The sequence below is a fragment of the Colius striatus genome, chromosome 10, assembly GCF_028858725.1.
Source record: "Colius striatus isolate bColStr4 chromosome 10, bColStr4.1.hap1, whole genome shotgun sequence".
Classification (NCBI taxonomy): domain Eukaryota; kingdom Metazoa; phylum Chordata; class Aves; order Coliiformes; family Coliidae; genus Colius; species Colius striatus.
Window position 1 is genome coordinate 19,178,151 of NC_084768.1, and position 15,936 is coordinate 19,194,086.

The 15,936-nt window shown below is 49.9% G+C and overlaps 1 protein-coding gene across 3 annotated transcripts; it reads left to right on the plus strand.

Annotated features, from left to right (window-relative positions):
- Positions 1–3,216: 3,216 nt before the first annotated feature.
- On the plus strand, positions 3,217–11,646 carry TOR1AIP2 (torsin 1A interacting protein 2). Of its 3 annotated transcripts, none has more exons than XM_062004220.1 (6): positions 3,217–3,512; positions 4,457–4,654; positions 6,358–6,660; positions 6,809–7,120; positions 7,521–7,685; positions 8,492–11,646. In XM_062004220.1, the coding sequence occupies exons 2-6, from the start codon at positions 4,621–4,623 to the stop codon at positions 9,256–9,258; spliced, it is 1,581 nt and encodes a 526-aa protein (XP_061860204.1). In that variant the 5' UTR covers positions 3,217–3,512; positions 4,457–4,620; the 3' UTR covers positions 9,259–11,646. The 3 variants fall into 3 exon arrangements, with proteins under 3 accessions (XP_061860204.1, XP_061860205.1, XP_010208955.2); XM_062004221.1 differs by having other exon boundaries at positions 4,473–4,654; XM_010210653.2 differs by having other exon boundaries at positions 3,219–3,512; positions 7,521–7,619; positions 8,492–11,645.
- The last annotated feature ends 4,290 nt before the right edge of the window (positions 11,647–15,936 follow it).

Sequence of the window (15,936 nt, forward strand, 5' to 3'; positions counted from 1 at the left end):
CCGCCGGGAGGAGGCCCCGGGAGGGAGCGCCAGGCGGCGGGGAGCGGCCGTCCCGCGCCCCGGCTGCGCCCAGCCTGCCCTCCAGTGAAAAAAATGCGGCCGCGCCCGGCGCGCCGAGCCGCCCCCCGGCCGCGGCCTCCCCGGCCCGGCGGGGCCCCGCCAGGGCGGCCCCTGAGGGGAGGCCGCGGCCGAGCCCGCTGCCGCGCTCAGGCGGTGCGGTGCGGCCGGCGCGGCGCAGGACGAGGTGCGGCAGCCGCGCCACGCGGCTTCTCTCCCGCACCTGAGGAGCCGAGCGGGGCCCGGGCTCTGGCAGCCGGCGGGGTCCTCCCGCCTTGGGTGAGGCGGAGGGGAGCTCCCGGAGCCGCGGGAGCCCCCAGACTTGGCAGGGCCGGCGGCGGGGCAGTCCGCTGGCTCCGCTCTGCAGGCTCCGTCGAACGCGGTTCTCTCCCGCAGAGGCTGGAGGCAATCCCGGCTGCCCCAAACGAAACGTACCTACTCTGTGTGGTTGCTGTTTACTGTAACAGCATGCACCAGAGCCGTGACTGAAAGTGCTACGCACCTGCATCTGCCTGGTTTACCCATGCTTTGACTCGATGCTTTCTGTAACCACCACCCAGACACCAGGGCAGTGACTGGTTTGGAAACAAGCTGCTAACCAGATGGAGCCCCTTCTACAAATTCTAAAGGATTTCTAGATTAAGAAAAAGACAGGAGGAAGAATGGTACCAACATTTTAAGGCCAGTATCCAGCTCTACAATCATAGCATCACAGAATGGTAGGGGGGTGAGGGAAGTGCCAATTGGTGTTCACTTCTGCAACTGCCTGCTCTCTCTACATACGCTATGAAATCAAAGTGATTGAGATGCCATACTAGCACACTGTAAATCTCCCCGTTTCATCCAGAAGCCAGTGAGTATTTGTGAGAGAAATAATGCACACCTCCTTCTCCAGCAGCAGTAAACACTCTTCTGTTCGGATGTAAAAGCAGAACACAGATGGTGAGCAATGTTTCCTAAAGAGGCTGTAACAAAAATCATTTCAGGAGGTTGCAGCCATCTGGGCAGCTCAAAGGGACTACGAAAAGGCCTAGGGGTGGCTAGCTCAGGATTCCTGACCCAGTGGAACTACAGCTACAAGTACTATCGACTTTATTTGCAGGTTTCAAAAGAAAGCTACTAAATGTGTAAACATTGACACAGCCTGTACTTGATAATTTGCCAAGTCACTGTTGATTCTTCTGCAGGGTGAGAGAAAACATTATTCCTATTTAAATAAAAACCTCCCTCAAAGGTGAGTTCAAAGAAGATGGGATTTGTTCCCCCACAATCCGACATCCCAGTCCTCATGTCCCAGGACTTTCTGTGAAAGGAAGATGACCAACATCACACAACGCTAATATACTTTTTTGCGATGCTTCTGTGATGGTGAATGACTTCATGTCCTAGACCAACAGGTTGATTCTCCTGCCAAGCTGCTTTTTGGTGCCTAGGTTCTCAAGACACTTGGGCTGATGCCATCCCTGGTTTTGCCACACTTCCCCACTTGCTGAGCTTGAGTTCCACCATCAGCTCCATGCCACTTGTGCTTCTGTGGACAGGGCAGTCCATCTGACCGCTCCTCTCCCCTGATGAAGGGACTGGCTGGCTGTGGGGACAGAGGGATATGAAATACTCGGATTTTCATGAAGCCCTTGACAACTGCAGTTCCTGTCTGCTTTGGCCACCTTGGCTACTCCTTGTTGCTCGAAGCAGATGAAGGCAAATCTGCCTTTGGCTGGAATGCGAGATGGATAGCAACCAAGAGCAGGGCGCTCAGGGAGCTCTTGGCCTCTGTAGGTCAGCTACTTGGACTTTTTGCTTCCTGCTTTGCCATTCTCCTGGTTTTATGGCCTCTCCTGCACTCAGTGAGAGGCTGGGCACGATAAAGGAATGTGCTGAATCTACTCTAGAGGGAGGTGGACTCTGTCCCCTGCTGCTCACCACTGCTGGGTGGTTCTGTGGGACACGGAGGAAGCTGCAGGTTGAGAGACAGGTGCAGTCCTGCTATCGCTGTGTGTGCTGCACCCACACACACCTCTCTCCTCCTCCCCATCCTGATACAGTACCAGTGTTGATCCTTATGCACATCTACATGTGTCTTGGCACTAAGGCGTTAAAGTGCAGACATGGGGCACCCTCTAGCCCATCCTGCAAGGGGCTGGGCTCACATGCTTCACCCATAGGGCACCTCCCAAGCCCTGCCTGGTCCTGTATCATCTCTTTAGGGACCTGTTGTCCATAAATGAGACTTTTCCTTTCTTGGACCTTCTGGCACTGTCTCTATGACCCCTGTGCCAGTAGTTTCATACACACAGCAAAGAAGTAATGGTGGGGTTTTTTTCCCATTTGAACTCAACTTACCTGTTTTACAAGTGTCTCAGGCCCTGGTATTGGGGGATTTACTGAACACATTAGTCAAATCAGCCTTCTGCCCTTCAAACTGAGGAGCCCAGCCTTTTAGTACCTACTCCTTACTAGCACTGTTTCTGTTGCCTTTCCTTGTGCTTTGCCTCAGCTGTTGGTTGCTGGGCTCCTCTGGGGATGTTAGTGAAAAGGCTGCCAGCTGAGTTTGAGGGGATTTGCTGTCCCTGTGCTGCTGCTCCTTGCACTGATGCCTTTTCCTCAGCATGCCCCTGCTCCATGCCACCACTTCCCATCAAGTGTGTCCTGGAGAGGGGGAATAGGCAGGGGACCGAACCATACCTGTCCCCTGTGTGAGTACAGCAAGACACAGCATCATTCTTTTGGAAAGCCACTGCCCAAAGGAGGCTGGGAGCAGCTACACATACTGTCTGAAATTCCGGCTGTTGCAGTCTCTTGACCACTCTGGAAGGGGAGCAGCAGGGGTGTCTCCCCCTCCCTTGAGCTCTAGGCTGATGCTAAACCCACTCAATTTCACAGCATGCAGCTCCCCATCCTCCCTGCACTTGCAAAGCATGACATTTCCAGAGTCTGGGGTTTGCTGGCTACATATTTGGGTTGTTTTTCTTGTGCCAAGAAGTCTTTGTGTGAAGACTTTTCATTTTCATAAACCAACTCTCAAAAACCTTCCCTCCTCACTGCTATTTAGTTGTTCAAATCCGCAACACTGTTACTCAGCACAGAAAGAAGCCAGTCATCCCGTTTGCCTGCAGGAAGCTGCCTGACGTCCAAGTTTCAGAAACACAGCCAAAAGGGAAGTTATTTCCTGCACATGTCTGAGATCGGCTGCTGTTTACTGGGGGAAAACCTTTGGACAGATACAGGGAAGGGAAACTACATTTCCCAGCAGCCTGCTGGCTGCCCAGGGAAGGACAGAGTTCACTGTCACGTTGACAGAGGAGGATTAAGGGTGTGTGCTGGGCCACGGGCTGTCCTACCACCAGCAGAGCCAAAGGGCTTCTGGGAAGGGCAAGTAGAGGGGCCGGTGTTGGCCACCTCTTGCAGCCTCTGCACTTCATTTTGCTGCCTCGACGAGCTCTGAACCTGCCTGGGTAAGTGTCTGACTCCACAAGTCACTTTGTTCCTCTGACTTCCTTCTTCTGCCACAGCGTCAGCGGCGGGAACAGCACAGGGAGGGGAGGGACAGGAGCTGGGTGGCAGAGAGCAGTGATTACACTTCCCTGTGCCTCCAAATCTTATATTTGCCAAAAAAACTCAGCCATAGGGACAGCACAGCTCTAGAAGAGCTGCTGAGAAGGCTGAGTGTGAGAGTTTCATGTGGAAATCTGCACCAAAGGCTCACCGGTGGGGAAAGTTTCTGGGCAGTTTTCCATGCTGCCCAGATCTCTGTGGGCAGGCGTTGCACTTGTGAAAGCCATCGACTTTCTCAGGTTACACCAGCGAGCCCAGCTCTGTACTGCCTGGCCTTCCAGTCCCAAAGTGCTTTAGCAGAGAGGGAATAATTGCTGGGGAGGTGCAGGAGAGCCAGGTTGTGGCTCACAACACCCAGCCAGGGCACTGCTGGGCCCCCTTGGATGGGCACGAGGTTGGGTGGGAGCAACACTGCTGCCCAGAGACCAGGTAGTGTTTCTGCCAGCAGATTCACCTTCCAGCACCACCATCTCCCAATCTGACATGCTGGAGGCAGGAAGGTGAAGTGGAGCACACTTGTCACTGTCTGAAGCTGGCTGTAAGACACAAGGTGCCTAAAACCACAGGAGACAGCCTGCCAAGCCATCTCAGAGGGCAGCTGAGTCCATCCAGATGAAATACCCTCACCCCACTTCAGCTTCTCACCCCACTGGCTTGCATCAGGATAAGTGCATCAGCCCTTGGGCTGCTTGTAGCCTACCAAGACACAAAATGGCTAACAGCCCCTTGGGCTGAAGGTTCACAGTTATCAGTGGTGTCCATCCATTTTCACACCACCTTGGTAGTCACCGAGGGAGGAACTTTCCCCATCATGAATCACTGCTCCCATGTTTCTGCTTATCAGGTTTATGGGCATTTAGTTGCAGCTCCCAAGACCAAGACAGGATGGTGTCTGTGAGTGGGGCACTCAGTCAGCCACCTGAACAGTGGGGAAATATGTCTCCTTACCATGGAAGGAGAAAGTGAAACAAAACCGTGCAGAAGCCAGAGCTCCAGGGGAGAAAGAAAATGGAAGAGAACCCAAGCATGGATCTGTCTGGAGGTAAATAAATCCTATGCTTCATTTTCCTAGTAAGGGAAATCCCTTTGCAAGAAGATTGCACCAGTGACATGAGAAACCTAATCAAAATACACATAAAAATTGAAAGGAATTCCTTTCTTTTTCCAGGGCAGGAAAAGCAAGGTGTTTTTTTTTTTAAAGAGCGAAAGATTAACAAGTTACTTTCAGTTACAGGTTCACATCTGCAACAGGTTTACACTCTTGTGCCCTGGATAATAAAAGAAAGAAGGAAGGCTAAGGGTGGAGCTCCAGCCTGAGAGAGTTTCCTTCCCTGCATCCCAGTTCTTCCCATCTATAGATGTTTAAATAAGAAGCCAGTTTCCCACCACCCAGGGATGGGAAACCTCTGGAGGAGGCAAGGCAAGGAGTACTGTTTGTGCCCAACTTGAATAGCAAATACCTCCGAGCTCCTCATATTTCAGTTTCCACTGTTATACTTCCATTCTGCAGGTGCCTTGTTGTGATGACTGTATCCAAGTATTTCAGCAATACTGGGATGTCCTGGGTGGGCAGAAGTGTTCCTGTAATACTCAGTAACAAGGAATATAAAAGCCTTTCACCAAGAGATAGCATGTTCTGACTCATGACAAATGCAGTGTTTTCAAATTAGTAGGGAGTCCCTTGCCCTTTTTATCAGTCTTTGTTCTGATTTTAGCATAATCAGTCCTGTCATTGTAGTGCTTGATTGTTCATAAGCAATGTTGCACAAACAGCACCTGAAATTCGAGCCACACTCTTTTTTTCTTTTATTAAGATTTAGAATATGTTGCAGATGCTTATTTGCAGCCTCAAAATTTCTCTCTTGAATTATGCTCTGGTGTTTGCTTTTAGTGATACAATACTACAGCTCTTTGGGAGAGCAGCTCCGAATTAGGAGCTGAGAAGGAGCAGAAGCAGAGCTAACATTGACATTCAGACAGATGCTTGAAATGCATTGGCGTAACCCTCCTGGCCAGCACTCAACAACAGCTTTAGAAATGCTTCAAACCCATCACTTTAGTTTACCAGCCTAGGAAAAACCCCTATCTCGGGAAGGTGTTGGACTAGGTGATCTCTAAAGGTCCCTTCTAACCCTTACGATTCCATGAGGCAACGTATCCTACCACTTAATGAGAGAATTGCCTGCCCACCCTGCACAGGACAGCGTGGGACAGGGGCTGGGGCTGAGTTACCTGAGTACAGCCTGCACTGTGCTGGGGTTTGGATTTGTAGCTTTAAAAAAAAAGTAAGATAAAAGTACTAATAAGACAGTAGTGCTGCTGAACAGTGCTGACACTCTGTCAAGGCTTGCCTTTTCCCCCTCCCTCTCTCCCTACCCCTACCAAAGAAATAATCTGGGGTGGGCAGGAGATTGGGTGGGGAACCCAAGGTGTGCAAAGGGATTTTCCATACAGAATAACATCATGTTTAGCAATAAAACAGGAAGAGGAGTGTGGTGGCTTCCAAGGTGGCTTCAGTCCACTTGGGGGAAGTAATGAACGATTGCCTTCACGTTGCTTGTGATCTCTCCCCCCTTTCCTTCACCTGTTCAGTTGTCTTGATCTCAACCTATGAGTTTTCTTGCTTTTGGTCAGCCTGTTCTCACTGAAATGTAAGAACTGGGAGTTTTACAGGGTGGTGACAAAGCAGTGGGTACTCTTGTCTCCTATATGGCCAGCTGAGCTTGTGAACTCTGATCCCAACAGCTGGGCCAGCCCAAGATGAGGTCAAGAGCACAGCAGAGCATCCTGTGTACCAAGAGCCCATCCAAGAAACACCTGAGCCCCAAATGACAAGCAGGTGGCCTGAGACCTCCTGCAAACCAGAGGAGGACCCTTTGGTATGTAAATCACCACCTGCTGATGGAGTAGAGACCACACTGTCAGATTTAGCTGACCCCACAGCAAAGGAGAAGATTCCCCCAGAAACTGAAGTATCACTGGAAGAATCTGGGAAGGCAAGAGATGGTGTCTCAGACAGACCCCAGAAGGAAGATGACTTGGATGAAGGTGAGCCTCTCCCCATCCCTGTGTACAAGCACTTCCAAAATGCTGATAACCTGTGCCTTTGCTTAGAGGAGGCAGAGCAGGAGAAATGGTTGTTGGTTCTTGTGCTGAAAGAGACTAAGCATAGGTCTGCAAATGTTGTTTTCCACAGCCAGGCCAGCCCAGGATAAAGCAGACAGCCAAGGAGACACCCTTGTCAAGCAGGAAACACGGGGGGACCAGGAGACAAGCAGGCAGTGTGAAAGCTCCGACACAGCAGAGGAAGATGCTTCCTCAAGAAGCAAATCACTGAGCTCTGTGACGCATTCAGATGTGACTGACACAGAAGATGTCACCAAGAGCCTCTTGGCAGAGAGGAGCACCAGTGCCCCTCTCCTAGATACAGAGCCAGAAAAGCAGGTAGAGCAAGAAACACAGGAGAGTGGATCCCAAGGCACGTTAAGGAGCAGACATGGGACCAAAGGTGAGCTGGTGGCTGCACACTGCTGCTCTTCCACCCTGTACATGCCCACACTTTCCATAGGCATTACAAAACCAGGGTGGTGAGTGCTATAGTGCCTGTTATCAGTTTTCTGGCATTGATCAGGAAAGAAGGTATAGAAATTAACTGGATTCTTTCCTTCTCTCCCCTTTGGCAACTGTCCTGCTTTGAAAGGCATGAAACCACACTGCACTCTGCATGACCTTTCTCCTTCCCCTGCCCAAAAGCAAAACACACCAGACACAGAGCAGTATTTACCCCAAGCAATATTCACTTCTGTCTCCCTCAGCTGGGAGCTCCTGGCAGCTCTTCCTTTTCTTATTAGAGCCTATGTTACCTGTTCCCTCAACAGTAAGCAACACATTTCTTTCTCTTACTGTAGGGCACACAGCCCCAAAGGCAGAAGCTCAGTCCCCCTTGCAGAATGTCACAGCTCAACACACAGACCAAGAGAAGGCCAAAGAATCCTTCTTGCTGAAAGGTGAGGAAAAGAAGCTTCCCTTGTGTGTTAACCATCGACCAGAAGGCACTGATCGTCCAGGAACAAGTAATGAAGCACATTTAATTATTCTTTTTTTCCACAGTCTTTTTTTCAGAAGGTTTGAGGGAAAAAACATGTCCTTAAAAACAGGCTCAGTTTGGGTCTATAGTAGTAGCTTTCCCTCCAGCCTCAAAAGCAGGCATGTGGTGTTCAGCACGTCAGGAGCACTTTGGCATGTCCTGAGGGGTCTGATGGTCTCCTATGCAGCTGTCCCCCCTTCCCACTCTGTGCCCCCTCAAGTAGGAACCACAATGCTGATCTGCACCACACATTCTCCCTGGTAGAAAGAGACCCTGCTTTGCCATGGAGGGGGGCGCACCCAATTGTGTCTGGATCTTGCTGCCCTTTTATGGGCAGAAGCACAGTAGCCTTTGATGACCCAGCATAGCTAGAAGGAAGACAGGGAACACAACACTTTAGCTGGATCAGTTACCTCCATATGTGGAGGTAGGTGCTCCAAACAGCCACAAACCTTAAAGAGGAGGGGGAAACAGAAGAAAGCTTGTGGCCAGCTGCAATTTCCTCAGGAAATGTTTCATCACAACTGAGCTGTAGCTTTGTGTCCATCTCTGGAGCTGTAGCCCCCCCGGTCTGGTGTGTAGGAGAGGAGCATGGGGGTCTCAACACACAGCGAGCAGCCTCTTCACCATTCCTGAGCCTCCAGGGCATATACCAACCTGAACCACTTTCCTAGGGCAGGGGGGGAAGGTCTGAGAGGGAATAAAAGAGCCCTCAGCTACTTTCAGCATATCACTGCAGATCACTTGGGACTGATTTCTGCTCCCTGTCTTGGGTCTCTCCCTGTCGAACAGGGCTTGTCGTCGTGGGTCTTGTCTTGCTCGGTTTCTGCATATTCTGCTTCGGCAGCCCGACCTCCAAGGCCCAGCAAGCCCCCAGGAACCCCACGGTGGAGGCATTCCTGTCCCAGTTCAACCAGCTGCAGGACAGGTTTCCAGGGCAGAGTCCCTTCCTGTGGCTTCGCGGGCGCAAGTTCCTACAGAAGCACCTCAACGCGTCGCAGCCCACACAACCGGCCATCATCATCTTCACGGCCGCCCGCAGCGGTGAGCAGACCTTGCGCTGCCTCAGTGGCCGCGTGGCTGACACCTACTCAGCCGCCCTGCATGCCAGCACAGTCCAAATTGATGGCATGGAGAAATCCAGGCTCCAGAGTGACCAGGCCAAGCTGGAGGTGGACTCCGAGTTGAGCTCAGCTTTCGAGGCTGGGGGCCGTGCTGCAGTGATACACCGCTTCGAGCTGCTGCCGGCAGGGGCCACTCTCATCTTCTACAAGTACTGTGACCATGAAAGTGCTGCTTTCAAGGATGTGGCCCTGCTCCTGACTGTGCTGCTGGAGGAGGAGATGCTGGAGACACACATAAGCCTCCAGCAGGTGGAAGAGAGGGTCCATGACTTCCTCTGGGCCAAGTTCACTAACGCCAGGACCCCCAGCTCCTATGACCACATGGACTCTGATAAGCTGAGTGGGCTGTGGAGCCGCATCTCCCACCTGGTCCTACCAATTCACCCGGTGCAGACCATCGAGAAAGGGGGCTGCCATGTCCACATCCAACCCTAGAGACAAAGGCCACGAGAATCCCAGGAAGGCTTGGAAAGATGCTCCTGGCTGAGGTACAACCAGTGCTATTTCTCTTCAGTTTCTTTCTCCTATCTTCCTGAGAAGGGCGTGGCAGGTACATCCAGAGGAGTCCTGGAGGCAACTGATCACATGCTTCCTTCTGGCAGATGGGAAGAGTGGATATTTTAGACTGCCAATGGCACAGGAGAACATGGCTGAGTGGAGAGGCAGGAGGGAGAGCAAGACCTTGCAGGTAGCATTTGTATCAGGAAACACACAAATAATATACACAAGTAGTACACCAGAAAGACACTTCAGGAGCTCTTTCTCAGTTTGCTAGTGTCGTGTACATCCATCTCGCAATGCACTTTGCCTAGAAGGTAAAGTACATCTCTCTTTGCAAAGAGATGCTGGTACATAAGAAGGTCAAATTCCCCAAAACTCAACATTTCAAAAAGAAAACCAGTTTGCTAGTTGGAGACTTGACCAGTCAGTCCTGATAGAGTCCTACATGCACAGACTGATTGACACCCAACAATGACCAGATCCTAAATACAGGATTTCAAACAAACCTGCCATTCAGAAATGCCCTACACATCAATTACAAGAAACTTCAGGTTGTCAGTGCTTAAACACTGCACTAGAGCAGTGGCAAATGAGGGGATCCCATATGCTAGAGAATAAGCTCCAAAACCAGAGAGCAATGAAATAGAAACCACCTCGCTCTGGGAGTGTGAAGCCTCAAGGGATTGCACAGGTGAAAGAATGAGTAATATGGTTTAACTTAATGCTACCTCTTTGAAAAAAAGGAAAGTCTACTCTTGATCCATTTGCAACCACAAGTCTACAACCATCTCTTTGGGATGATGTATCAGCTTTGGTCCTACATGAGAGATTGCTCTTTGCCAGGATTTCTGCCCTGTCCATAGGGCAGGGAGTTGTCTGCCTGCCTCTCCGAAGCAAACTCCTGTTGATGAATGTAGATGTTAACATGGATATCTATTTCAAACCATGCAGGGCAGCACACCAGGTCCTTGCCTTCCAAAGTTACATTTGCTACCCAGCCAGACAGGTGCTGCTCTGCTATATGCTAAAGAAAGCAGCTGGGAATGACAATATCTGGCATTAACACTAAAAATCTTTGATGGATATGTTGGCTTCTTATTGTGCCTCCTCTTCTGCACCCCAGGAAGGGAAATCCAAGTCCTGGAAACACTGTGGTACCCCTGCACACTGTTTTTGCAGATGCTCTGGGGCAGAGCAGCCAACTCAGGGACCACCTGGGCAGTAGGTGCAGATTACAGCCTTTTTTACAGCCCATGTGTCAGCCTCTTGTGCCTCCAGAGCTGCCTGTGGAGATGGAGCAGCTGTAGCAGAGCACAGCTTGTTTTAAGCAGCCCAGACTCGGTCCTCACAGAGCCAGGCTCTGTGTCAGAACACGACACAGATCCAGAACACTAAGTTTTCACTCTAAGTGTAAAACCACTTGTTTTCACAAGCAGTGCACATGAGTGCTGTTTACAGCAACCAGGCCCTGGTGCTGGCTGGGGCTCCTACCAGTGGTGCCTTGCTGAACGGCCCTACCGTGAGGCTGTTCAGCTGAGGCACAGCCTCACACCCTCAAACCACAGCCTCTCTTCCTTCCTCCTGCCGTGCCTTGACCTGTCTCAGGAGATTTGTGGCCAATAACTTGGAGAAGAGGAGAAAAGGAAGGAAGAAGATGGGGTTATGTGTTCAGATTCTAACCAAAAAAAGAGACTTTTTATTTGGCTGGGGACATGAAGGCAAGACCACAGCGGTTTTAACCATGACAGCCATGAGAAAGGATTACCTCCTGGAGCCCAGCATCAGCAGCGCAGCCCAAGAGAGGGGCTGCTTCCTCCCCTCCCTCCTTTTTATTGCTATACACTACTTCAGTAACAGAAAACACTGTTTCTGCTCTGCACAGTTCAGTATGGGCAGTGATGTAAGAACTGGCAGAGCATTAATCACGTTATATCACTGTCTCTAGGGAAAGCTGTATTTTAACATTATCTGGCTCTCAGATTGATGTACTTGTGTTTGTAATGCATAGCCAAGGTATGCAAAGGCAACTCCATGCTGCTTGGGCACATCACTGTAAGCATCATTCATCCCAGCTGTCCTACTACAGAGCTATTTTTACGACCTTTTGAAGACAAAGTATCCGCTTGCTTCCGAAACAAGGCTTCTATTTGAAAATAAATAATGAGATTGTGAAAGAAACCAGCAAAGTCTTCAAAGTGAGACCAGAGTCTTACTGTGTTCTGTTTTTTTCCTAGCTGTTTTCAGTCCCCGTAGCAAAAGAAATCATCTTATTGGACAAAGTTTACCTTAGGTCGGAGCTGTAGTTGTGCAAACAAAGTGAAGATTTGCTTTTTCAAGAAAATATCCAAACAACCTTTTTCTCAGTTGTTTGGGGCAAACGTTTGCAGCTTTTTTCAAGAAAGGCAGAACTAAAAACAACTAACCAAACAGCTGCTGAATTCAACTCAGACTGAAAAACACTGAGGTTTGCATAATAATAATTACACTGAAATCCACTGGCAACTGAAAGACTTCAGAAATACAGAAAGCAAGTATTTCTCATTTCAATGCCCTTGATGAGCTCAGTTCCAGGGTATGGCACATCACCTCAGCACAAACACCATAAGTGAATTATTTTGCCCAGCTCTGGCCTAAAGTGAGAGATGAAAAAAAACCAAAAAAGAGGATTGACCCTCTTATTCTAGATTTTCTTCAGTCCCTGTGCAGGCCCTGGCAACCTAAATACTCATGAGACTGGCATCTGTTTTCAAATTGATGTTCATATGAACATCATGCCAGAAGTAAACATCACTCATCTCCTGTTGTCTGACGCCAGGGGACAAGATTTGGTCCTTGCCCAAAGATTCAGATGAAAATCCAGTGCCACTAGTTACAGAGATTGCTGGATGCCAAAACATGTCTGCTTTTTTTAGTCTTGCACATGAATTCTACAGTGAGTTCAAAGCAAGCAGCCGAATGACCTCCGAGAGCTTCTCCAGGCAGAAGGGTGCACCAGTGTTTTTTCCCCTACATCATGTGCTCACCATGACCTGTGCTGGTAAATAGAATCACCTTCCTTGTATCTGCCCCAAAACCCAGGTTGAACGGAGAGCAGGAGCAGTGCCTGCTGTTGAAGAGAGGCAGGGAAACTAGGGCAGGCAAGTCCAGAGGCTGCTCAGCAGTGACTGCACCCTTCCATGAACTTTGGGGATAAATCTGCAGCTTGTTCAGAGAAAGGAATTTTAATATGTGCCAAGGAAGAGCCTCCTGTGAGCCCCTGAAACAGCTGAGCAGCACTTCCCTGACAGGAGAGACATGGATGCAGCAGCATGAGGCCAACCTTCCCACCCACTGTGCCAAGCTGCAGCACTTCCACATCATCCCCTTCCTCCTGCACCTTGGTGAGACCAGCCCTGGGGTCACTTCAGGGTGTACAGCAGGATCCCCAGCAAAGTTTCTCCCAGCCAGAGATTTGGGTTCCTTTCTTCTTCCCAGACGGAGTTAATGCAGAAATGTCGTGCTCTGGTATGTTTCCCTGAATCATGGGTGCAGCAGCAGAGCCCCTACCAAGGGAGACCACCATAGAGGACATGGGGTACAGCTGAGAGTGGATCCACCAACGGCAGATTCAGAGGAACTAAAGCTCCCCCTTCCCACCAGCTCTGACAGCTGTGATGAGTCAGAGCAAGACCAGGATAGAGCAGGACATGGTCCAGCTCTGCATTGTCTGAGGTAAATGAATCTGTTCCCCCTGGGCACCACATCCACTTGCACTAAGGACAGCTCTTCCTTTCAACTGTCTCCCCACATCTAGTTAATCTTCTCCATGGCAGCATCTCTGCCTGCACATACACACATCAAGAACAACAAGGCCATGGATTTGGCTGGAGCTTATCAGCTGCCTGCTGTTACATCAGTGATAACACTACATTCTTTTTCAATCTCTCATCTACACTCACAAAAAAAACCCACCAAAAACCAAGCAAACAAATGTAATCAATAAATGTTTCGTATTCTACTTTGGCCTATTAAGCAATCCATCCTCCTCCCCAAACAACTTTCCCTTTTTGTCTTTGGTCCCACTCTCTGCAGCAGTTCTGCAGGGGAAGATGTGCTGCCAACAGGGCACTCAATAACCCTAACAATTACCTTCAAAATTACACAGTTTGGAAGGCCAGTCTGGACTGCTCCAACACAAAATTAGCACTGATTATCCATGTGAGTGTGCCGCTGCCCTGTGAGCTGACAGAAACTTGGCATCCTCAGTGTCTAAATAAAGGCAAGTGGCCCCTTGGCACACACAGTGCTCAGCCTGCAGCATCCCTGTCCCTGCAACAGGCACATCCTGCCACGTCTCTTCTTACCCCTTTGAACTAGCATGAACTAAAGCTGGAAGCAGGGACACATAGTGTACCCAACTGAGCCAGGAACTCTCCTGTTGAACTTTGATCTCTAGGAGCTTGTCCACAGCTTAACCCTCCTGCAGCTCCACGCACAGGCAGGCTCTGCTGCTGCAGGGCTGATCCCTCGAGGTGTCACTTTCAGACCCACAAAACCTCCATTATAAATGAAATGTGCAGATATTGGGAGCTAAAGACTTCTTATTTCCCTTTTTTGCTTCTCCAGGAGAAGCAGCTGTGAGAATGAACTGCACTGAGGAGCCTGGCCTCTCCCTGCGGGATGCGGATCCAAGAGCCTGCAATGAAAAGGCTCAAAGAGTACAGCTTGCAAGTGTGTTCCCCGCACGGGGAAGAAGCAAATCTGTAGACAGACCTCCCTCTAGCCTCTACCCGCCTTAGCCCGGACTGCGCAGCTGTGGCCAGGCTGAGGAGTGGGCTCTGCAGGTCCCTCGAGAGGGCACTCGAGAGCTGAGAATCCTCCCAGGGCCAGAGCTGAGGCAGCAGCACAGTTCATCACAAGGGACGGAAACAGCTTCCCCACACCATGCCCCCCTTGAGGTCTGCTCTTTCCTCTGCCTCAGCAGCCCAGGGACCACACTTAAGACATCCCTGGGACGCAGTTTCTGATCGTGATGATCTCCATAGAGGTGCAGACCTGGCCTCTTCCTATAATTACAGCTTCAGATGAATGAAGCCACTGTTTTCTCTGTGTTTAATAGAGCTGAACTCTTGGAGCTGCTCAGAGCAGTAGAAAGGAGGATTGGCTGTTTCTCTTGTCAGAGTGTGTATCTGCAGTCAGGAGTCTTGGATCACACAGGTTTCTCCTCACAGTGAGAGCAAAGTCCAGTTGTTTCTGCTCCCAGGGCCAGGAAGGGCCACGTGTGCCAGGGCAAGCACCAGGGGAAGCCAACCAGGTTACTGGGATGAACCAAAAACCCAGTGTAACACCGTGCAAGACTGATACCAAAGACAGACTTTCTTCAGCATCTTGGTCAACAGGAGGAAAATACACAGAGAAATAAAGAGGTGTCTAGAAACCTTTACACTCCAGGTCAGCCTCTCACAAACTCTCAGCCTCTGTAATTACGATCCCATGACTTGCCTATGGGAAGATGTCTGCCAGGTATGACATCTGCAAGTGAGCTGTGAGCACCATAAATCGCTTCAGGTCCTATTAGAGGATGGTCTACTCTGGTCCTCAGGACCTGCTGCAACAGTAGCCACAAACATTGGTCCTCCTTGCCAGAGATAATACCCTTTGATTCTCCTCCTGTGTTTAGAAGCTTTTTGAAGAAACAGTTGGCTGATGAAACCACATTCAGTGAAACAAGAGGCTGAAATAATCCTAGGCAACTTCCAGAGAGCAAGAGACAAATGTGAATCCATCTCACTGAGCAGCCCATACATCCACATTTTGGTAGTACCTACAACAAAACGCATTGGCTGGTTCCAGCTAAATTCTAATTATGGAGAGACTGTTGGGATGAAACCACATGGCTCTGGCCTCAGGTGCTCCTCAACCTTTGTGAATACTTTAAACACTCCCTAGTGGTAATACAGACTTACTTTATGTTAACAGGGCACATGAAACTGCAAAAAGCCGAGAAAAACTGGAAAGCAGCAATGATAGGGCTGAATGCAAAACCACACGTGCATGCTGCCCACTCCTGCCCATAAATCAGCCCACAGCAGAACTGGCTGGCCCAGGTAGAAAGTGGCAGCTTTACTTCATAGGCTAAATAAACACAATAGGAAACAACCCCAGCAAACTGGGAGAGGTGGATTACAAACTATAACAATACTGGAAGCTGGTTGTGTCTGGTGATGGTTTCACTAGCAAGGTTTTAAATGTATTCATTGGCTCAATAGCACTATCAAATCTTTCCATACACTGGTTACCTGGGAGACAGCAGGTACCCCTTTATCTCCCATACCCTTCCCTTCACAGCAACAGAGCATTCAAAATCTCTGAACATCAAGAGACCCACCATACTGCTTAAATGGATGTAAAATGGCAAGCAGCATTTTAACATCATCTTGCTGCCTTCCACACCACATTTGCATCGCCCATGTGAGCAGAAGAGGCTCAGGAGTTGTGCTTGTGGGATGAGAGCAAGACTATCAAGAAAGGTCAGAGAGGGGGGGCACTGAGAGGCCCTGGAGGGGAGAGCATTGCAGGCATCTCCATTTGCCCTGTCATGCTCCCTTAGACGCAGACCCCCCTCTCCAAACG